At 32.2% G+C, this 24,431-nt stretch overlaps 2 protein-coding genes across 3 annotated transcripts in view; one reads left to right on the top strand and one right to left on the bottom strand.

Annotated features, from left to right (window-relative positions):
* LOC146530220 (proton-coupled amino acid transporter-like protein acs) overlaps positions 1–24,431 on the top strand; it is a 184,050-nt gene that overhangs the window by 10,414 nt on the left and 149,205 nt on the right. Inside the window, exons 6-9 of one of the 2 annotated variants that reach the window (XM_085201147.1) lie at positions 962–1,206; positions 4,209–4,421; positions 5,273–5,442; positions 5,920–6,151. In XM_085201147.1, the coding sequence (XP_085057273.1) occupies positions 962–1,206; positions 4,209–4,421; positions 5,273–5,442; positions 5,920–6,151 (860 nt within the window). Of the gene's footprint in view, positions 1–961; positions 1,207–4,208; positions 4,422–5,272; positions 5,443–5,919; positions 7,171–24,431 lie in introns of those variants that run through there. The other variant, XM_085201148.1, reaches the window with a different exon arrangement.
* Positions 18,002–22,925, bottom strand: LOC146530223 (uncharacterized). Its single transcript, XM_085200669.1, has 6 exons — positions 22,188–22,925; positions 21,610–21,844; positions 20,848–21,091; positions 20,206–20,439; positions 19,750–19,927; positions 18,002–19,100 (listed from the first exon to the last, which is right to left on the bottom strand). The coding sequence occupies exons 1-6, from the start codon at positions 22,698–22,700 to the stop codon at positions 18,933–18,935; spliced, it is 1,572 nt and encodes a 523-aa protein (XP_085056795.1). The 5' UTR covers positions 22,701–22,925; the 3' UTR covers positions 18,002–18,932.

Genomic DNA, 24,431 nt, shown 5'->3' with positions numbered 1-24,431 from the left:
GTTAAATTTTTTTAAAATCCCTTCTTAGTGGATGTCCAGATTACGAAAGTAAACATCTGTCCAAATTTCACGTTTCTACGCACAGCGGTTACGGCTGTGCGTGCGTCTTACCTCAGTCAGTGAGGACAAGTCCTTTTATATATATAGATAGATTACGGAACGGTGCGTTGACAAGGGTAACGTCAAACCCCTGGAAATATCGAATTCCATATACTCGTAAAACTACGTACTTTTTAGTTTATATTTATGTTATTCTCGTGTCTACGTTGCGGGATAGAGTGGAATGAAATAGATTAAAAATAATTTTAAAAAACTTAATTAAAAGTTAAAAGAACCCATGACGGTTTAAATGTAATTGAAAAGGGAAGGAAAGGACAAAGTTTAAAAACACCGACTTATGAACTTAATCAGAAACGCAAGAAAACCCGTCAGGGGCTGCCATTACTTTTTAAAGAGCATTATAGGAAATAATCATTAAAATTTTCATTCTGTCTGGTAACGAGAAACGGCGTTGAGTTTCACCACTCAACACCCTATGCCTAATGTATTCGGCGGGAAGTAGGCAATGGAAGTCTCCTTATGGAAACGGTGTGTTTTTGGATCCTAACTTTGGAACATTTGGTTCGTAGGTTACCTCTGCCTATTCTGCTATGGTGGACATAGCATATACATCATGAAGCTAAGAAAATAAAAAAAAAATCCGAATATAGAACACTAAGAAAGTGGACTTCCCTAAATTCCCACGAGAATAGAAAGAAACGGGATTTTGTACAGTCCACACAAACTTGTAAGCTACGACTCGTGTAAAAATAAACTTCCCCGAGGCCTAATTAAACATTTAACAACTTTTACGATAATAATAAAAGCGTCGTGCATCTCTTATTATCTGGAGGGTATACTTCTCTGTTTTTCTACCAAAAACTCCATACAAAATTGATAATTTTAGTAATATTTCTTTCAGATCTTCGACCACTTCTTCCCAGAGCATAAATACACTATAGAAGTTTACTGCGCTATATTGCTAGTACCACTAGTCTTGTTTATACAAGTTAGACATCTAAAATACTTGGTACCGTTCTCGCTGTTCGCCAACGTCTGCTTGCTGGTGACTTTCGTAGTGACATGCTATTATACATTTACTGACATGTCTGACATATCTAATGTGAAACTGGTGACGAGTGTGGGACAGTGGCCTTTGTTTATAAGGTAAAGTAATTATTTTTTATTTGTTTCGCTTTACAGATAGAAAAATATTATGTTAAAATATTCCGCTCTCCTTTTTCAAGTCGCTGAGTCATAATTCACTCGTCTTAAAATCTTTTAGTTAGTTTTAGTTAAATCTTCTTCTTCCTGGCATTAATCCAGGCTATTACCAGGGTCTGCCTTCCTACTTAACCTACTCCACTTTGCACGATCTTTTGCGTCCTCGGTGGTTAGACCATTGGCTCTCATGTCCTGCATCACGACATCCAACCAGCGCTTCCTTGGGCGTCCGGGAGGTCGCGCCCCAGGGACTGGTATAGCAAGGCACTTGCGTCCGACATAGTTCTTAGGCCGGCGCGTAACGTGGCCAAACCATCTCAAGCGACCTACTCCTTCCTTCTACCTCGAATGAATGTGTTGCGTATGCGGTCAGACCGCGTTACGCCGCACATCCACCTCAGCATCTTCATTTCCGTGACGTGAAGCTCCTGAGTGTGCCGAGATAATATAATATAATAACATTCGCTGCCGTATAAAAGAACCGGTCGGACGATGCTCTTGTATATCAGCCCCTTGAGCTTGGGCGGTATTCTGCGGTCGCAGACCACACCAGTGACCTCCCGCCATTTGGCCCAGGCAGCGCTTATCCGGCCATGGACATCGTGGTCGATGCCTCCAGACTCGTGCATGACAGATCCAAGGTACCTGAACTTCTCCGACTTAACGGCTGGCTCAGGACCTATAAGGATGGTGCTCGAGTCCCGGCTCCCGCAGACCATGTACTCTGTCTTCGACACATTTAGTTTAAGACCGCCGTTCTCAAGCGTACCCTTCCAGAGGTTCACTTTACGCTCCAGCGTCAGTCGGTTCTCGGCAATGAGTGCTATATCGTCGGCATACATCATCAGCCATGGAGGCTGGTCCTGGATGTGAGCCGAGACAGTATCGAGCACTACATTGAATAAGAACGGACTAAGAGCCGAGCCCTGGTGAACCCCCACTGTAATCGGGAAGGGTCTAGTGTCGCCAACAGCAGTCCTAACCATAGAAGCGGAATCGTGGTACATGCCCCTGATAATCTCAATATAGGCCTCAGGGATCCCTTTGGATCGCAATGCCCACCAGATACACTGACGAGGCACACAGTCAAAGGCCTTCTGCAGATCTAAAAAGGCCACGTGCAGAGCTCTCCTTTTTTCCCTGTATGCCTCCATCAAAGTTCTGAGGGCGAAAATGGCGTCCATGGTGCCCGATCCTGGCTGAAATCCATATTGAGACTCAGAGACAGTACACTCTTGGCGGAGCCTGAGGTCGATCATGCGCTCGAAGAGCTTCATGGTATGACTCATAAGCTTAATGCCCCTATAACTACCACAATCTTGAACACTGCCCCTTCCCTTGTAAATAGGGGTAATAAAGCTAAGCCGCCACTGATGCGGCATCTTACCAGTGTTCAAGATATGGTTAAAAAGGTCAGTAAGCATGAGCACACCAGGAGAGCCCAACGATTTCCACGCTTCGATCGGAATGTCGTCAGGTCCCACCGCTTTTCCGTTCCTCATGCGTCGAAGGCAAGTTAGTTTTAGTTAAATAATAAGCAGTTAGTTTTAGTTAAATAATACTAAATAAATATTTAGTATCAAGATTCGTAAGCAGTTGAATTTAAAGCTGCAACAAATGCATAATTTATTTTATTATTTCTGGTCAGAGGCTATCATAACTCAGTAAACCTCAACTAATGTTCCATTCTCATGTTCTATACTACGAGTATTGTTTATTATTTTTAGACTAAAATCATGAACATTAAATATATCAACTTTATAATGGCTCTTGAGGGTGCCTAAAATCACATTTTTAAGGTTTATTTTGTATGTCGCATATAACAGGGTAGGCAAAGAATCTAGTATTTTAAGACACTTCGTTCCCCACTTTCTGCCCAATATTTGAGACATTGCGTGTTGAATGGTGGAAATCAACATTGCCTTGTTACCACAGCGAAGAAATGAAAATAATAATTGTTTCCACGAGTGGGAATCGAACCCACAATCTTCGCGTTCACGATCAGGCACTTTGTGTTAATAAGTCATTTAAAAATAATACATAATAAAATCAGCTACTCGCTGTATCCCGCACACAGCAGGGTAGGCAGAGGGAACCTAATACTAAGACAATACCCCATTTTCCGCCGAATTCTGGAGGCATTGTGTGTTGAGTGGAAGAACTCAACGCCGCGCTTCCTCGAGTGGGGATCGAACCCATAACCATTGCGTTACAGTTGCACGCTTGTGCCTCTACGCTACGATGCCCTCATTTACGTAATGTCTATTTAATATAATTTCTAGCAAGCTAAGGAGCAACGTTCTTTACATAACTATGAAATAAAAATGTGAAATGCATCACAAACGTATCGTATGAAACTAAACTTAAGTTGAAATCTGAGAGAGATTTAAAATGAGCTTTTAAAGCATATTGTTTTTGAAAGTGTTCTTTGCATAAAACGGATTTTATTCACGAAGTTTATTCAGAAACGTTAGGTTTAAAAGATTTGTTCAAACGTCTCGATGCTCTTCGTCTTGTAGTTCCTGTATATATTAGGTAAATAACTATAATAATTATTATTAAAAAATATATTTTAGAAAATGTATGTACGAGTGAATGAACAGAGCAGATCTCGAACCTCATCCTCTCCTCCTCTTGTCCGGAATCCGAGGATTCGATTCCAGTATACTCAAATTGAAACGTACCTATCGTTCAAAACTATGTAAATGTACAGTTCTTCTAATATTTAAATCTTAATCTATTAATTTTTAATACTAACATTTGAAATCCATCTATAAAATCGTGGTTATCGTTTGGTATATTTTCAGCTTCACATTAAGTTATTGCAATTCAGTAGGTCCCCAGTTTCTCTCTGCCTACCATGTTAACAGCTGAAAAAAAGCTAAAAATATACCTCCTGTACATTTATTACGACTCTAAATTAAAAATACACATTTTCTTTACAGTACAGCCATATTTGCAATGGAAGGAATCAATGTGGTCATGCCAGTGGAAAACGAAATGGAAAATCCCAAACATTTCTTAGGTTGTCCAGGCGTTCTAAATATTACTATGGGATTGGTATCGATATTGTACGCTATTGTAGGGGTTTTTGGATACTTGAAATATGGAGAGGACGTTGAAGGAAGTATTACATTAAATCTGCCTGAAGATGAAGTGTGAGTACGTATTCTATATCTTTATTTTACTTTGCTTTGACGCCAGTCGTTGCGCAGGGTGACAAAATGTGACTGTAAAACCGACTGGTTGTGGATTCGATCCCCAATCGAGGAGATGAAATATTTATTTAAATTTATATTTCGAGGCAAAGCGCGGTGTTGAGTTCTGCCACTCAACACACAATGCTTCCAAAATTGGATAGAAAGTGGATAACAGAGTGTTTTAACACTAAACTGCCTCTTCCTATCCTGCCATATTCGGAAAGAAAGATAGATAACTTCGTGGATAAAATTATTACAACGTGTACCACAGTACGCAAATTTATTTCGAATGGCAGCTTTACGAACATTTATATGTTTTAATTAAAATATCGGCTGTTCTAAGTCACCTCCGTGAATTATTAATATGAAATTCGTTAGAGCAAAACATTTCATTAAATCCAAAATCTTACGAGTATTAAAAGGCTTTTCCCTATTTATCAGTCCTTATGTTAGCATTTACTTATTTACCTGTCCTAATATACTCTTAGAAATAATCTAATATACTAATGGATATATGCACAAACTTAAATAAAAACTAAATTGTAGAAAATAATATTTTAATTACTTCATAGTAAAAAGATTTGTGTTAAGTCACTTTGCACCCAATTCTTGATATATAGTGTGTTGAGTGAACGGAATTCAACGCCGTGCTTTGTCTATTTACCGGGACGAGAAAATTATTATATTAAATAATTAATTCCCTCCAGTGGGAATCGAACTCAAAACTGTTACAGACGAGTCTTAAAAAAACGACCATAAGTTGTATATGTTTATTATAAGAAAAATATTTTGAACTCTTTTGTTTGCAGATTAGCATTAACCGCCAAAATCTTAGTGGCGGTTGCAGTTTTCTTCACATACTTCCTACAAATGTACGCACCCATGGACATAATGTGGATACGATTGAAAGGTAGAGTTAGTCAAAGATTCCAGAACGAGGGACAGATCCTGATGAGATCTTTAAGTGTTCTTTTAACAGGTTAGTCAGTTATTATTATTTTTTTCTACTTCATATCATTTCCCGCACAGTAAGGAAGGCAGAGAGAACCTAGTGTTAAGATACACACTTTGTTTAACAGAGCGGGCAATGAAAGTTAAATACTATATCAGTTCACTTAATGAGAATCTAACAAGTCAAAATACTATGGCGTTTACAAGATCTTACATACTACGACTTATAGAAGGAACGATTTTTTTTAAATATTTAATTGTCGTATATACGCATTTGTTTCTCGCTGTAGCCCGCAGGTAAGGCAGAGACTCATCGTCCGATTTTCAAAATATTGCATTTTGAGAGGCGGAACCCAACTTCGCGCCTTACCTTGTACCCAGAGCTTACAAATGAAAATTATTTTTCCCTGAGCGTGGATCGAATCCACAACTATCGTGTTTACTTCTTTGTGCCACTACGCCACGATGGCCTCCATCGATAATATATTTTTTTTGTCTTTTCCAGTAATATTAGCAGTGGCAGTACCAGACTTGGAACTTCTGATAGGACTTGTAGGCGCCATATTCTTCTCAACACTAGGTTTATTCATTCCTGCAATAGTTCAAACTGTACATAAATGGGATAGAGGATTAGGGAAATGTTCTTATATTTTATGGAAAAATTTAATTTTAATATTATTCTACTTACTTGTTTTAGTATCAGGCTGTTATTCTGCGATCACTGCCATAATATCTCGGTATAGTTAGTTGTAAATAAATTAAATAGATTAAGTAAATAAATTAATAAATTGTTTACAATTAATTATACATAATACTACTTAATATTTGTAGATCTAAAAGACAAATAAACAAAATATTTTAGAAAAAAAAATTACTCTGGTATGATCAAATACATAGGTATTGTACTAGTGTGTCGATCTGTTTTCATAGAACACATGTCGTTCATTTAATTATATTATACGAAATTGTGTTTTTTCTTAGGTAATCTTAGATATTATATTTATATAAGTATACGTATACTTAAGTTAATTAGTGAAATATTGTAAAATAAAAAAGCTAAGTTACAGACAATACAAAAATATAAATACTAAGCAGTTATGAATAATTTATTGAACGTATGTAGATAAATATGAGAATAAATTCGAGCCATATTTTAAAAGATCTTCTGTCTTTAATTTTTAACGGGGAAGTAAAATCTTACAGTATTAAAATAACTAAAATGGAATAAAGAAACAATTGAATATATACGACGCTTTAATAAAAAGAACTAAAAGTTTATAAATATCTTATAATATCTTATAAATATATAAACTTGCCTACTTTTTTGACGAATGTAATTTGGCGAAAAATCTTGATTTGTATCTGTGAATGTGTATATAACAATAGTAAAAATAATGTAATTGTTTTTAGCTTTACGCTGTATCCCATATATAACAGGGCACAGGCAACCTGATCTTCAGATATTCTATTCTCCACCTTCCTTCTTCCTCTCTTTAATTTCAAATGGGAAGGGGTTTTGAGAGTCAAACCCACGAACATCGCATTTATTTCCCAAGTACGTACTTATTAATACGTGTTAGTTTTATACCAACATATTTTTTCCTCAAAGGCAACATGGATTACTAATTAATTGCAATTATATCAATTAATAAGATTAATTATTTTTATCTTAAGAGAAAATTAATCTATGATTTTTCTTTTATTTAATTCTACAGTATTCCTATTATAAATTAAATATACGAATGAGACAAGCTAATGTGGAGTTTTATTTTTACATACCTTCAGATATTCCATATTATTAAATGTCATCATTTTATAAAAAAAAATGAATTAGAGCAACGATGACATAATTGCACTTGAAGATAAATTATAAGCAAAAAATCATTTTTAGAAAAAGCTTTTATTTAAAAGCCCTAAAAAGGAGAAAATAAAATTTGTCTTTTAAATTTTAACTATCAACTCATAACCTCATTGTACACAATTTATATGATCATAAAAGCTTGTCGCGCGATTTACTTGTGTAACTAAACTAGTGCTAATTTAATTATGTAAAATCTGCTAGGTTTCAATTTTTAAAGTTTCAATTTAATTAAATATTGATTAACGCGACAAGCTTTTATGATCATATAAATTGTGTACAATGAGGTTATGAGTTGATAGTTAAAATTTAAAAGACAAATTTTATTTTCTCCTTTTTAGGGCTTTTAAATAAAAGCTTTTTCTAAAAATGATTTTTTGCTTATAATTTATCTTCAAGTGCAATTATGTCATCGTTGCTCTAATTCATTTTTTTTTATAAAATGATGACATTTAATAATATGGAATATCTGACCACGATTCCGCTTCTATGGTTAGAAATGCTGTTGGCGACACTAGACCCTTCCCGATGACATGATGGGGGTTCACCAGGGCTCGACTCTTAGTCCGTTCTTATTCAATGTAGTGCAGCCTCCATGGCTGATGATGTATGCCGACGACATAGCACTCATTGACGAGAACCGACTGACGCTGGAGCGTAAAGTGAACCTCTGGAACACCACCACCGAGGACGCAAAAGACCGCGCAAAGTGGAGTAGGTTGAGTAGGAAGGCAGACCCTGGCAATAGCCGAGATTAATGCCAGGAGGAAGAAGGTTTCTCACACTAGATGTCATATTATCTTCTAATTATTCTCGGCAAGCCCTTTCATTTGATACCCGTATTGCAGATGTGCATAAATAATAACTATTCCGCCATCTTAGATGTTCCGCCATATTGGATTTAGTTTAGATTTTTCGAGTTACTCTCAACGAGCCCTTTCAATAGATATCCATATTGTAGAAGTAGACTAAAATTAACTATTCGGCTATCTTGGATGGTCCGCCATATTGGATTTAGAATGACGTTAGATTATTTTTCGAGTTGCTCTCAAGAAGCCTTTTCATTTGATACCCATATTATAGAAGTGTATTAAATATAACTATTCCGCCATCTTGGATAGTCCGCCTTATTAGATTTAGAATGACGTTACATCATTCTTCAAGTTGCTCTTAAGAAGCCCTTTCATTTGATACCCGTAATGTACAAATGCATCAAAAATAACTATTCTGTTACTTTGGATGATTCGCCATATTGGATTTAGAATGACGTTACACTATTTTTCCAGTTATTCTCAACAAGCCCTTTCATTTGATATCCATATTATAGAAGTTCATGAAATATAACTATTCCGTCATCCTGGATGGTCCGCCATATTGTATTTAGAATGAAGTCACAAACCTTATCGTACATTATCATCCAAACCAAACGTGTATACAAAATTTCAGATCAATCGTACGAACATACCTTTCACTATATGAAAGCACAAAAAACTTGAATCGTGTCAATTCTATTGGATTTCATGTGATGTCACATTATTTTTCTAATTGTTCTCGGCAAGATCTTTCATTTGATACCCATATTGCAGAAATGCATAAATAATAACTATTCCGCCATCTTAGATGTTTCGCCATATTGGATTTAGTATAACGTCACATTATTTTTAGAGTTACGGTCAACGACCCATTTCATTTAATATCTATATTGTAGAAGTAGACCAAATAGATACTCGGCTATCTTCGATATCCTCCTTATGGGATTTAGAATGACATCACATTATTTTTTGAGTTGCTCTCAACGAGTCCTTTCATTTGATACCCATATTGTATAAGTACATTAAAAACTAGCAGACCCGCGAACTTCGTATCGCCTAACAGTCGATTTTTTTTAAATATGTATTCTGCTAATCGCGACACCGGATCAGCTAGTAAGATAAAAAAAATAAATACTTAAATCATTTTTAATTCTTATAATATTCATTAAAAATGATAATAAAAATAACAATTTCTGATATCTTATTATGATGCCTACTTATTATATTTTATTTCATTTTTACTTATTCTAATTTCAGTTTCATTTTCATTGTAGTACTTTATGGTACCCGTTATTTTTTGTTTGGTTATCTGGCGCGTAAGCAAACAGAGCAGATGGTTTTCCAACACGGGAACAGGCAACATACAACAGACCATGAGAAACATGAGTTTTCTATATTAATACCACAAACACTTAATAACTGCCCCTGGGATTTGTTTATAGTCATTGCGAAATCAAGCCGTACTGGAAACTGTAGTCTTTTAAGCTGGAATGGTATGTCAGTCGCAATCATTGGGATGCGGGGTATCAAAACGTCTTCTCCTTTATACTTTCCTTTCAGTATGATTGCTTCTATTACGTTATTCATTATTTTTTTATTGCTAATCGTGTGCCGTTACAAAGTTTCAGTTGGTTAATATTTCGCAACATTATAACTACACATTCAAGTTTTAATTGAAGGCTGTGAGGCGGCAATCCTGGCAAATCAAGTGAATTTAAAAATTCCGGTGGATAGTTCACGACATCATCTTCATTAGTTGCCGTATCAACTGACTTGTGTCCTTATTTTGCCAGGAATGCCATCTAGAAAATTTATATTTAATTCATTTACATCAGTCTGTTTGGCAGCCAGTAAAGCTCTTTCGCTCAACCAATTATGGAATAAATAATCAGCAACATTTCAGCAACATTTGGAAGCACTTTATGAATGAGTTCATCTTTTGATTACGTTAACTGGCAAAAACTATCAGGAAAGGTGATGCAGCCAGTCAGCGCATATATAGGAAGTTTTCCATTACCAATATCAATGAGTTGTTTAGAGAATATGTCTCCAGATTGATCATTTTGCAACATGACGCATATTCTTGTTTAAATGTAATACCTTGACATGTTTCCACAATTTCGAGGATTTTAAACATGAATTCAGTTCATCAGCTTGCATTGAACGTGGAACCACTGGCAATCCTCCTCTTGATAATAAAATCATTGCGCCACCAAATTGATTGGCAAACTGAGTTTTTACAATAACCTTATAATATTGGCAAGCTGAGTTTATAGATCCAATAGCAACACAGCTGTAGGGACTGCTGGCATCAATTGATATATCGTGACAAAAAGCAGCTCGATTCAAATTTGCATCATTATCAGTCAACTGTCGTGCTCACGTTCATTGCAATCTTTACGTTCTGGGAGTACGATTAGATTCTTTTGCCTAAATTTGTCCACCGTCTTATAGAAGGCATATTTAGTAAGTCACAAATACACAACACTTTATTAATATTATAGAAATTTGTGGCTTTTAGATTTAATAATATAGATGCACAATGAGACGTTTACATTTCAAGTGACATCTTACCATAGAAATATTGACAAATATTGACATTAATAGACTGAGATCCCAGGGCCCCCAGACCTACATCATTTTAACAAAGCTGAAATTTTGAAAGGATTGATAGTCTAATATGTACTTAAGACTCTCTAACTTAAAAAACCTTCAGAGATAGTGCCAACTTAAAGCACACTTTCAGTTGCGTTAAAGAAGAAAGTCTCTTTTTTTTCATTTATTTATGTACCACACAAGAAAGAAAGTACAGAAAACTTATGACAATAGAAAAAATGTGTACAATGAATAACTTATCTCTAATAAAGATCTCTACCAGAAACTCTTGAATGTAGGGGGTGTTAAAAGAAATGATTCGGGTGCGGTATTTTAATATAATGTTAATAATAATAATAATAAATCTACATACAAATGTACATAACATTAATCAATATTACTATACTTACATTAATATATAAAATGACATAAAAGAATTGAAACAGAAAAGGAAATTAATAAAAAAAAGACAAAGCGACTACTAAAGATTCTAATTGAGATTAAGAAATGTTGTTTTAATTTGATTTTAATAGTATTTAGAGATGGATTGCCCGACAGTATAGAGTTAGGTAGTGAGTTCCATAAGCGCACTGCTTGAACTGTGAAGGATTTTTCATAGAAAGAGGTATTAAATATAGGGCACTCAAGCTTTCTTAGAGTTACACATGAGCGTACAGGTCTTTCACTTGGAAGTGTCAATTGAAAACGCTCCCTTAAGTAAGGAAGATAATTTTTATATATGTTTTAAAGTAAAAAATGTATATTTCACATTCTTTCACGTGGACCTTTACTTCTGCCAGACGTCATAAAGTTTCTTTAAAATTGGGGCAAATTACATTAAAGTAAATCTAAAATTTAAAATATATTATTTACGGATTATTTCAAGACCCCTCTAGCCCCAGACCCTAAGCAACCAGATCAATCCGATGGCTTTATCATTTTCCCAGAAAGAGATATACCGTTATTTTTCTCTACCTCTGAAAGGATCCCATTTTCAAGTTAGTGAGTAAGCATACTGTCTTAACTACGTGTAAGACTAATAGTCCTCAAAATTTCACCTTTGCTAAAATGATGTCAGTCTGGCAGCTCTGGGTTCTTGGGCTATAATATTTGTACGATACTAACGTCACTCAATTGTTTTGCCTTCCAGGAATCCAGCTACTAACATTTAAACTTTATAGTAGGGTATTAAAGTCCAAATTGACTTTTAAGTAGATATTAATACGAATCTTTTGTATGGGAATATAGAAAAGTCATGTTTTTGGACTATTTCTGGTAATTTTTTAAATTTTTCTCTCCATTAGAACCATCCTCGCACTTCAAGGAATATTATAGAAAAAATAGCAAAATCAGTACAGCTACTCTCGAGATTTGCGCTTAGCAACACATTCAGCGATTAATTTTTATAAAAAAAGAAGATATTTTGTATATTTTTTTGATATTATAAAATTACTTTTGCCTCGTTCCAGAGTGAGATAATGAAAATATTAAATATTTCATTTCTTCGAGCAGGAATCGAATCCAGAATCTGTCGTGTTTATAGTCCTGTGCTTGTGCCACTGCGCCACAACGGCCTTCAAAATTATAAGAATGTAATCTTTTTTTCTGTGATACACATATATGTTACCGATTTATGGATTTTGTTTTTAAATGTTATTTAATTTATGTATATATTTACTTAAATTTATATCATTTGGTGTTGAACCATTTCAAATAATAATTATGGTATTACGTAAACGTCAAAACAAATGTTTATTACGTACAGTAATTTATTTTAAGACGACTGACGAATTATATGTTATAAATTTTAGCTGGGTGACTGTGGACCGACCACATTGGATCCAATTTTTTTTATGTCAACTGAAAATGCTCATCATGTTCAATAACTTTTCCTAATAATAGTAATAGTAGTTTTAATAGTAGTCATAGAAGTTGTATAAAATATTTCCTGTATAAATATAAGTTTCATGAAGGGAATTAAAAGATGTGTTCGCAAGGGTGGATGAATATAAACACGTATTTTGACAGAAATGAAAGAACGCCTGATAAAATTATATACTTTAAAATTAGCATATTTGTTTGCTTTTGAAATAATAATAGGCGCTCTTAACTAATAAAGTAAAATGAAGATATTTACTTAAATTTAACTAAAAACTATTAATTAACAATTCTAAATAATAATTATGATATTAATAAACGTCAAAAAAATGTTTATTACGTACAATAATTTATTTTAAGACGACAGATCATATTATTTTAAAGTTTAGCTGGGTGACTGGGGTTCCACGTTGTGGTAGGATCGATTTTTTTATGTCAACAGAAAATGCTCATCACGTTGAATAACTTTTCCTAATTCGTTGTATTGATATCTCTTATAGATTAGGCGGGCTGCTAGGGTCTCACATCAGGTATTCGGGCTATCAAAATAAATTATAGCCTATATGTTGCCGAAGACTAATAGCTATGCAACAAAAGAAGTTTCATTTAAATCCGTCCAGTAGTTTTTGAGTTAAAGAGTCACAACAGACAGACAGACAAGAATTCTAAAAATCATATTTTTACCTTCTATTAGTTGTATTAAGTCCCCCTGAAGTGTTTTTTTTAGTTTATATTCAACTAGCGGACGCGCGCGGCTTCGCTTGCGTATTTAAGGGTGAATTCTAATAACCCATGAAACATGTGTTCAATGAAATATTTTTAAGAGTCTAAATTTCAAATTTTATAAAAATCGGTGGCGATTTAAAGATTTTTCTATACAAACTTTTAACCCCTTATTTGCACTCTTAGGGGGTGAATTCTCGAAAACCATGAAACATGTGTTTAATTATATACGTTTAAGAGTCTGAATTTTAAATTTTATAAAAATTGGTGACGATTTAAAAAAAACCTATACAAACTTTCAACCCCATATTTGCACCCTTAGGGGGAGAATTCTAGAAAACGATGAAACACGTGTTCAATTAAATACTTTTAAAAATCCAAATTTCAAATGTTATAAAAATCGGTGCACATTTAATTTTTTTTCCATACAAACTTTGAACCCCTATTTCACCCCTTTAGGGTTAAAATTTTTCAAAATCCCTTCTTAGTGGATGTCCAGATTACGAAAGTAAACTTTTGTCCAAATTTAACGTTTCTACGCACAGCGGTTACGGCTGTGCGTGCGTCTTACCTCAGTCAGTGAGGACAAGTCCTTTTATATATATAGATGTACAGATTTTACCCCCTTTACAGTTTTATTATATAATATAGATATAGATATATAGATATAGATATAGATATAGATAACAATTCCGCCATCTTGCATGGTCCGCCATATTAGATTTAGAATGACGTCACATAGTTTATCGTGCATTGTCATCCAAAGTAAACATGTACACAAAATTTCAGCTCAATCGGTTGACGATATCTACTTCAAAATTGAGCTCCAAGATTTCACCCGAACCCACATACATACATTGCAAGTTAAATAAAAGCTTTTAAAAACAATTGGGTTAATATGTCACTGCATGCGTAAGATTGCGCCTCATGTAATATTTAAAAAAAGCGCAAATTGTCGTTGTTGCTCCAAGTAATTGATATAAATATGTTTAATTTTACAAAAAATGTAAAACGTAAAAATGTAAACGTATAAAGTTTAATTAATTGAGAAATGAAATATTTAAACTACGTGGACGAAGCCACGGATAAAAAAATATTTAGAAAACATAATAAAGGGCATAGTGGAGAAAGGAAACATAAAAAATATACTTCAAATGAATTATTTATTTATACAATAACAACACATTATACTATAGATATTTATTTATTTGTTTATTATAAATAGAAAAAAGTAATTAAAAGGCATATTGCAAATTTATTAATTCATTTTCCTTAATATTTCATTCGTATACATATTATACCTACTATTTTTTAATTATTAAATGAAGCGGAAAAGACAAAAAAGCTATAATAGATATAAATTAAACCAAATATGACATTATTACCATTGCAAATATATTAAACCCTACATTTAAAATATAAAAAACAGCTCTAATAAAAATAGTAAAGAGCATTTATTGAACTTACATACACAATTTCGATCAAAAACATGCAATTTGCCTCACATTATACAATTAAAATAAAAAAGAACAATAGACAAAAAAAAATAAGTATTTCTTTACTATTTATTATTTTCCATTATATATATATATTTTATTATATATATATTTATATATTTTTTTATTATATATATTTTATATTGAATAGGCTTGCGTTTGACCGCATCAAGTCCGCATATAATATAGATTTGAAGCCAGTTGTGACGGAGAGGCTTACGCATGCGACTGTAAATGTGACAGGTTATGTATGCGATTCTCACTCGAGAAAATCAAATATTTTTTATATTTTCATTTCTTCACTCCGGTGTCTGGACACTTTTTTTTTACATATCTTCTTTGCTTGAGCAAAGCGCCGCATTGTGATCCGCCGCTCAATAGACAATGTCTCCAAAATTCGGCGGAAAGTGAGGGACGAGTGTCTTCATCTACGGAGTGTTTTAACACTAGGTCCCCAGGTTCCCTCCGTTTACCCTGCTATGTGCAGGATACAGCGTGAAGATTAAAAAATACATATACATATCTCATTTAAAACTATTAAAACTTAAATAAATATATCTGTGGATATGGTCCCGTAAAGCAAGAAGCCAATTATACGTTATATATTATTATGGTAAATATGTACTAATACCACGACATCTACAAATTAGGCGGTTTTTAAGTGCAAGATAGGTTAGGTTTTTTTTACTTTAAAAAAAATATATCTAATTTGACCTAATCCTAATCTGCACTTTAAAACCGCCAAATTTGTAGCGGCTGTGGCGTTAATATATAAGTACTTGATTTCTTAATAAAATCTATAATCGTTATTATATTATAAAGTGCAAATAATAAAAACATTTCTTGTGCAAATAATAATTATGGCTATTTAAGCTATTTATAAAAAGTATAAAAACCGTTGCAAAAGACAGTTGTCAAAATTGTGACAGATGCCAAAAAAAAGTGATAATTATACACACATCAATTGTAATGGCTTTATAATATACGATAATATTCTTCAAATATTTGTTTCCATTCAACGTGACATTGACGAAGTAATTAGTGCTGAACTGGCACGCTCGGAACGCCATAGATAAAGAACAACATCAAATATATTTTTTTAGGTTAATAATCCATATTACATAAATATATATGGCAAACGCCATAAATATGTGTAGGAAGGAACTAAGTAACTATAGTTTCATGAAAATTTTAATCGAAATTATAATAAGAAAATTTTATTCAAATAAATACAAAAATATTGCATTTCACCTTCATCTATGCATGTTTTTAATTATTCATTTTAAAAGCAATTTGAACAGGCTGTGTAATTTACGATCATCGCTTTTCTATATACGACAATCTTATGAAAGAGAATTCAAATGGTTTATTTAGGAATTTTATCTTAACAGGTAAAAAAGATGCTATAGATATATAATTATTTGTAATTTATAATTATTATTAATTTTGTAATTATTATTATAACTAAAAAAAATAAAATAAATTATAATGTTATTATATTATATTATATTTTTTTTCTAAGAGGTAATTTGGCCTATTGAATGTTTGTGCGAAGCTTATGCGATATTTTTTTTATTATGTGTATATAATATAATAAATATAATGTAAATAGATGTTATTGTTTCAATATTATACAAAAATAGGAGAAAAGTAAACACTTACACAAATATAGCATGTATGGACATAGACACGGCTGTTAAATAAAAGTGGCATAACCTAGGAAATTATTTATTGAATTTCTATGTTACCCACTTTCGGCGGAAATGGAACAGAGTATCTTAACACTAGGTTCCCTCTGCCTGCCCTGCTGTATGTTGGATAAAGCGTGAAGCTGAATTTCTATAATCATGATATTATTATATGTATATTTAATATTTTAAAGAAAATTATTAATTATTGACCTATTTGTTGTTAAAAATTTAATTATTGCATATTTCAGATGCTTAAAAAGTATCAGGACTACAATAATATATGATCTTTTAATCTCTCAACCTATAATTATTTAGAACCATAAATGCTGTAGATAAATCTCTGTCAATAGCATCGTGTATAATGATAAAAGCTGAAATGACACTTGTATTTTTTTTTATTTTTGTAAAGATATGCCCTTTTGCTTAACAACCGCAAATATTAAACATTTATATTATTATTCATATTTCTGCTCTACAATTTCGGAGTACAATGACATAAATAAAAATAATTCTCTTTAATTTGGCAACACTTAAATAACCACTGAATAAGTATAGATATTTTAATATAATATACAATTTATATTAATGATGTACTACCTTTATTAAGAATTTAACATTTAATATTATGTTTTATATCTATACTAATATAATAAAGCGGAAGAGTTTGTTTGTTTGTTTGTTTGTTTGTTTGTTTGTTTGTTTGAACGCTAAGATCTCTGGATCTACTGGTCCGATTTTCATTGTTTTTGTTTTATATGAAAGCTGCATTCTTCCGAAGTGCTATAGGCTATATAACATTACATTACACATATAAACTAATATATTTTAAAGTACATTCTAATTTGACATGCAATTTATTCTGCCATGTTAATAACAACCGTCGCGTCGCTAAGCAACCGTTACCGCGACGTTTTGATATTCATCCTTATGAAAATAAATATAATAGTCACTTTTAGCATTTTATCTAGATTGAAATTATAGTTTACTGTCTAACATTCTAATAAATAATTAAGGAGATGTCACTGATTCCAAATGACCTAGCCTACGAGTGGTATAGTATGAGTATGACCGACGCGAACGGGCAGATGACTTTGATGGTTTTATAAATTTTCATACATTTTCGAACTATTGTAAATGTTTATGTAATTATTTGCTGTTTGTAATTAATTTAATCTACACTGTGGTTCACTTCTTATTTTATTTGATATTGCCCGCTAAAATTATCCTACTTAATAGAGAGAAATGTTTAGTTATTTCATAGAGTCGATATCTATGTACTCACGCACGGAAAACTTTAGGTACTTTTTCTAATATTAAGAAAGCCTATCCTTTAGTTACTTTTAATCCTTTTGTTGGTTCATTTCAATAACTCAGATATTTTTTTCTAATAATGTGTATCTACTTATTATTCTTTTTGATGATTTAAGCTTATATTTTCTTACTAATTCTATTGAAAACTGAAAATAATTTCATGAATATATTTAATAAATATTCTTATAGTTGAAGCAGGCGTAGCCGCGTCCGGGTCCACTAGTTATTAATATATGTATTAAACAATACAAATAAAGTATAATGTAATTTCTCTCTGTCATTTAAAAAAATCACACATAATTTTGTTTTCCTAAAAAATGAAAATATTATCATATGAAATAAAAAAAAACACTTTCAATCAAAGTTTCTATTTTTATGAAATGATGATGTGGAAGTGCCATACTTTTAATTATACTTACATATAAACTTGAAATGCACGGACAGATTTATACATTTGTACAGCATATATTAATTACTTTAGATTTTATTATCTACCGAAATTACACATAGATAATAGATAGATATGGTCGTTAGTTTAAAAATGTTTTTTTAACTTTTCGACCAAAATATTTAATATAACAACATAATGATATGCCTACAAGTATATAAAGAGCGATATTTCATTATCAGCCTTAGCAATCTTTGGAATATTTGACTAGTCAAGTTAATACGAGATCTTTCTTAATAAGTAAGGAATATAAACAAAACACAATGCAATTTCTTATGAAAATGTGTAAGTAGCAGGATTTAAATCCACACTTCTTGGATACACCATCAAGTAGCTTTAACTAATTATGCGATATGTTTGTAATAAATTTTAATTTTTAAATTATAAATAATACTTCAGCAAATTGTAATTAAAATAAAAAAATATATATATCTTGAAAATGTATCTGTCATAATTTTTTATTATAATTAATTTATGTTTGTTCATCAGAGTGAATTATTTCACCATATTATAATATTATTATATAGGTATATTCAGTTAATAACAACATAACATTTCTTCTACCAAACACATGAAATAAAATAAATTTTCAAATTAAATATTAATAATAGATAACATAGGTATTTTAAAACTTTTTAAGGCGTTTCTATACACTCACACAAACGCAAAATTAAAAAAAGTTATACTTAAACAAATAAAAAATCAATCATCCAATGCTTTGCAAGGAATGTTTAAACTGCAACAACTTACTTAAATTCATATAAACTAAGTCCGGTGGATTCGATATAACGAAATAGGTCAGCCCCAATAAAGAAAGAACCGCCCGCCATATTGAAAAGTGGGTCCAAGTGTGATAAAACGTAGGTATTGTTGGCTGAAAATATAAAAATATATGTTTACTGTTTGATGTCAAAATATAAATATTTTTTTTAGAAAACGTAAAAAAAGGCCTGAACCTGTATCTCTTGGAAATCGTTATATATTTTTAAAAGTATCTATCTCTGTGTTTTGTACGGAACATACTTCAAAAATGTTAAATAAATAAACTATAATGCAAAATATTTTAGTTTTAATAGTTATTATACAAATAGTATAAATATATATAGTTATTATAGTTACAAATGTCCACTGTATTTAGCTAAGTGGTTTACATTTTATTTAATAAACATTTGTATTTTTTTTTATTTTTGTTAGCTTCCACTGTATTCAGTACATAGCAGGATAGGCAGTTTCTCGCCTGGGAGCCTAATGTTAAAATACTCCTTTCTGTACTTTCCTTCTATTTTGAGATTGAAAATTGTGTACAGTACAGTACTGAAGTTAGCTGTGGATGGCTGTGCAGATTTGATCCTTAATTTCACGGTGGTCTTGTCAACCGTACTGTAAAGTAATTTAAGAGACGCGCGTTGTCTTTCCAGATGGAGGAAACAAAACTGGTTATTTAAATATTTATCAAATAAAAATTAAACCCGGGTGGGGTAAAGATAAGATAGGCTTAATATTAGTAAAATATATATACTTACAGTAGTAACGTTCCCAGTAATATTAGCTACCAACGGCGCATATTGGTAAACCATTAGCTCATCATACATTCTGGCCGCAGTGCAAACTAACAAACACGCTGTATATAATATAACTAAGACGATCGGTTGAAACCACGGCTGTAAACCTCTGGTTAAATCTATACTGGTTACATCTAATCTGGAAAATCGATATATTTCTTATTTTTAATGTGTATTTTAAATATTTTCTTTTAAATAGTAGTTATTAAATTTTACCATCGCCCAATTTTAATATTGTCTTATTTTACAAAAATTTTAGGTCTCCAGCTTTTTTTTGAAATTCAAGCTTGGCTTAGCTAGAGCCTTTTCATTTGATACCTCACTTGAACTAGCGGCAACCTCACGGCTCTTGATAGACAGACGGACGGACAACAATCGAACTAAATAACCTAAAAAAGAATTAAAATAACGACTCACCTATCCAATACGGACAGCAAGCACAGCACACAGAAGAAATAATAACTGGCTACATAAGGCATAGTTACTACAGCATGAAAAGACAAATGTCCAGCATCTAAGCTATCCGAATAGCTTATCAGCAGTAAATGCATTAAAGATAACCCGCCAAGTATGCCATGACAGGCCGGAGCACTGTTACGCCAAGCTTTTTGTACAGTTAGAGCGACGTCGAGAGGGGTTAAGTCACCAAGCCTGAAAATTGACATTGAACAATATAATTTATTGTATTTTTGAGCTTTTTATAAATATTGCATATAGTATAATCAGCAGTATATGCATTAGAGACAATATGTCTAGTATGCCCGAGCACTGTTAACTCCATGCTTTGTATGGTTAAAAAAAACAGAAAAAAGACATATTCTCTTCTTTTCTCTCTTAATGCAAAGAGCATTCAATTCTAAATATTTTTGCAACTATTTTTTAAGCAAGGTAGGTGAACTTATAGAATAGTATGACATTCATTTTATTGACCTATTATAAAGACGTGTAAAACCCAGGGACCAAAGTTATAGTCTTCCAAATAAAAATAATAAAATAAAATATTCTCCTTTAGTAGTTACTGTTAGTTTTTTTATTGAACATAATTGAAAACGCAGTTACCTCAAATACCTGTCGCCTGTGTCTCTCGACTGTTGAGATTCCAATATTCTATCTCGAGACACCGCTCTAAACGTTCCACCGCCTTGTAAATATATTTTTTCTTGCCTCCGTCTAAACGGGTCCAATCTCTCATCATTGGGGGACGTTAAAGGGGACGGCGAAGAAAATGGATTGTCAATATATTGATCATGATAGGGTACCGATTCTAGGCTTTCTAACATTGATGTTAAGTCGGTAGGTCGAGCTGTAACAATAACGTTTATTTTGTGGTTGTGTGTTGTATGGTTGTGGGTTCAATTTACACTTGAAGGATGAAATTATTTTCATTTCTTCGGTCTGATAAGAAGGCAATTAAAACACTTCTGTTTCTCATTTTCTGAGGAATTCTCTAGGCAGTGCGTGCTGAGTGATGGAAACTCAACAATGTACTCAACAATATGGCTGTGGGTGCTTCTTACCTCAGTCAGTGGGAACATCTCCTTTTATATATTATATAGATAATTTAAATATGATCTAGATAATAATGGTCTTGTTTAATATTGTAACATTGCCATACATCTTTTAATTTTAAAAAAATATTTTTCATACTTTATTCTTGCTTATTCTACATGTAAAATACATTTTATTACCTATATAATATTTCAAGACATTGCATATTAAATGACACAACTCAATGATACATTTTGTCTTGTTACTAGAGCAAGGAAATGAAAATTCATACCTTTACCACCAGTCAAATAAGAATCTCTATTTACAACATACCTGGTTTACTCGCTGTTTTTGGCCGACATGCAGTTTTAAACACTTTTGGACTAACATCTCTTCCATTTGTATTGCTATCTTGTCTCTCCTCGCGGACTTTCCGACGAGTCTTCCTTGGTTTATGCCTCAATTCCTTAGTACCATCATTATTCTCAACATCATTAGCCTCTATTTCTAATTCCCCACTTAGTGTTACTACTTCTTCCTTATTATATTCTTTTAAATAATCATCAACCTGAAAATTCATTATAAATTATTTTATTCAATCTTTTAAATAAATTAAAAAATATATAGAATAATTAATAATATATAGAATATATAAAATAATATAGAAAAAAAATAAAATTTGATGATGAATGACTGTTGTTAGTGGTTGTAGATTAAATCCCCACACAGGGATATCAATTATTTTCATAATCCGATGAGGGTAGGACAAAGTGCAGCATTTAGTTTCCTCACTCAACACACAATGTCTTAAATACTTACAAATTATACATTAACAATGAATACACTTCAATTTAAAACAATATATTTTACAGACAGAAATAATATATCACAAAAAAATTATATATCTTTACTTTTTCTAAAGCAATAAGACTAGAACCAGGTACTTCAAAGTCATGTAGATCTCTATCCCTATGTCTTGATGAATGCCTTTTCTTTTTTCTATAAGAAGGACTCCGTTTCTCCTTATGCCCGCTGGATGGCCTCGACAAGTTCTTCATAAATTTCTCATCTAATCCATTTGGATCATGGGAATAAAATACAAATGATGGATTCTTATCGGACTTTTTAATTTCTTTCTCCACAAAACCTAATATACCTTTCTTAATTTGGTCATGTATAGGAATTTCAGCGTCAATAGATTCTTGCTCAGATTTCGCCCAGTTGTCTCTGGCTTTAGATTTTTCAGATGTTTCTTCTGTCAAAGCTTCTGAGATTTCGTGATGGGCATGACCGTTTGAAAGTTTACGTGAACCTGAACGACTCCTTGGACGTTCTTTATTCTTTTGTTTAGGAGATGGAGAACGTCCAGCAGTATGAACTTCCACAATCTCCTCCTTATTCTCTCCACTTTTACCTGGTTTCATGACTATGAAGTACTTCTACACCCACACAATAAATCAACTTTGCAATATTTACTCAATTTTTATATTAAAAGATCGCAATTAACCATTATTATGATTAGGAAAGTAGTTTTTCATGTTTGTTTATGTTTCTACAATAGTTTTACAACATTTTATTTTACTTTACAGTGTTTAAGCGAAAGTTTGCTTGCATAAAAACAAAGGCACTCTACTATTAATTTACTAAAATGTCAAATGTCATATGCTAATGACGTCACATTGACGTCATTGCAATCGCAGTTCGTTTTACGCTATTTTCTTATAATTGTGTGATAATTTACATTTTATTATAATTTACTAAATATATTTTTAATTATTTCAGTTGAAAATAATTTATTATAATAATAAATTACTCATATTGTCAGCAATTATTAAGAGTATGATTTTTTTATATGATGTCTACATTGTTGCAGGGTTTTTATTCTCTAGGTTTTTTGTAGTATTTGAATACACAATTAATAAGCAATTACAATATATTCCCTCACTATATATTAAGAACTGAACTGAACTGATAGATTCCCTGGAGAAAATATTGAAATGTTTATCTAAATTTGCACAATATTATTCAATATTGTAATATACATCTAATTGTTATTTTTATTTTAACCTTAGTCTTTAACTTATTTTCACATAAAAAATAAATAAATTATTATTATTTTTTATATTAATTAATAGCTTTAGTAGGGCAGTTAAGTATTTTATGTGTGTAACTGATGATTGTAGGTGCAATACCAATCCCTATTTACGAAAATCTCGATTTTTTTTATTTTACGAAATCGAAGACGGCAATGTATGATATTAAATACAATGTCCTGTAAATGTCTGAATATGCACGAAGAAACATTAAGTGGAGATATGCTCCACTGGCATGCCTAAAAACCATAAAATAACTAACAGAAACAGAAGTTGATTTATAAAGAACATTCATATAATTTGGCATATATCTAGAATTTAACAATAACATTTTAATTATTTTATTGTTTGTAATTGTTAGTATTCGTAAAGCTTATAATATTAGTTATGGTATAGCGCCGTACCAGGTGGAGATTGGACTGGACTCACATTTTTGGAATGTAACCGACCTTTAGCCAACGCCTATTCAACCTACAAAGTATTAGCAGAGAGCGTTTACTTATATTTTATAGCATAGTTGGTATATAGAATATATAACGTACTAGTATAGAAGTTTACAATTTACCTAATACGAATCTTTTTAGATTCCGTATCATATCTCAAAAATACAACAGAACTCTATAAGATCTCTTTGTTGTCTATGGTATGGCATTTACCTAGTATGCTCTTCTTCCTAGGTTCTTTGATTTTTGAAATTATTTGTTCAAATTTCAACACACTGCATTTCTACGTCAATAATTAAACGCACATATACGTAATTCTTGAGGCCAGTCGTGGCGCAGAGGCACAAAGTGTGCTGCAAAATCGACTGGTTGCGGGTTCGATTCCCACTCGAGGAAAGGAAACACTTATTTGAATTTATATGTTCATTTCTAAGTGGGGAACGGAATGTCTTGATACGAGGTTCTCTCTGCCAACCCTGTTGTGTACGGGATATAGCGTGAAGCTGATTTAATTTAATTTTAATTTACATATTCTTAAAGAAAAATCCTTTTTTTTTATTTAAACGGAAAAAATATATCATAGGTACACACAGCAGCACAGCAGGGTAAGCAAAGGAAA

The sequence above is a fragment of the Heliconius melpomene genome, chromosome 17, assembly GCF_056956725.1.
Source record: "Heliconius melpomene rosina isolate 202511_hmr_F chromosome 17, ASM5695672v1, whole genome shotgun sequence".
Lineage (NCBI taxonomy): Eukaryota > Metazoa > Arthropoda > Insecta > Lepidoptera > Nymphalidae > Heliconius > Heliconius melpomene.
The sequence above is the reverse complement of the archived record's forward strand: the minus strand, read 5'-3'. Positions and strand labels throughout refer to the sequence as shown.

What these genes read in the sequence shown, in the direction of transcription:
- LOC146530223 (XM_085200669.1), bottom strand. Translation starts at nt 22,700, where the DNA reads ATGAAACCAGGTAAAAGTGGAGAGAATAAGGAGGAGATTGTGGAAGTT. An exon ending in AAAAACAGCGAGTAAACCAG is followed by an intron (nt 21,092 to 21,609) that starts GTATGTTGTAAA and finishes TTATTGTTACAG; the next exon opens with CTCGACCTACCGACTTAACA. An exon ending in ACAGGCGACAGGTATTTGAG is followed by an intron (nt 20,440 to 20,847) that starts GTAACTGCGTTT and finishes GTCAATTTTCAG; the next exon opens with GCTTGGTGACTTAACCCCTC.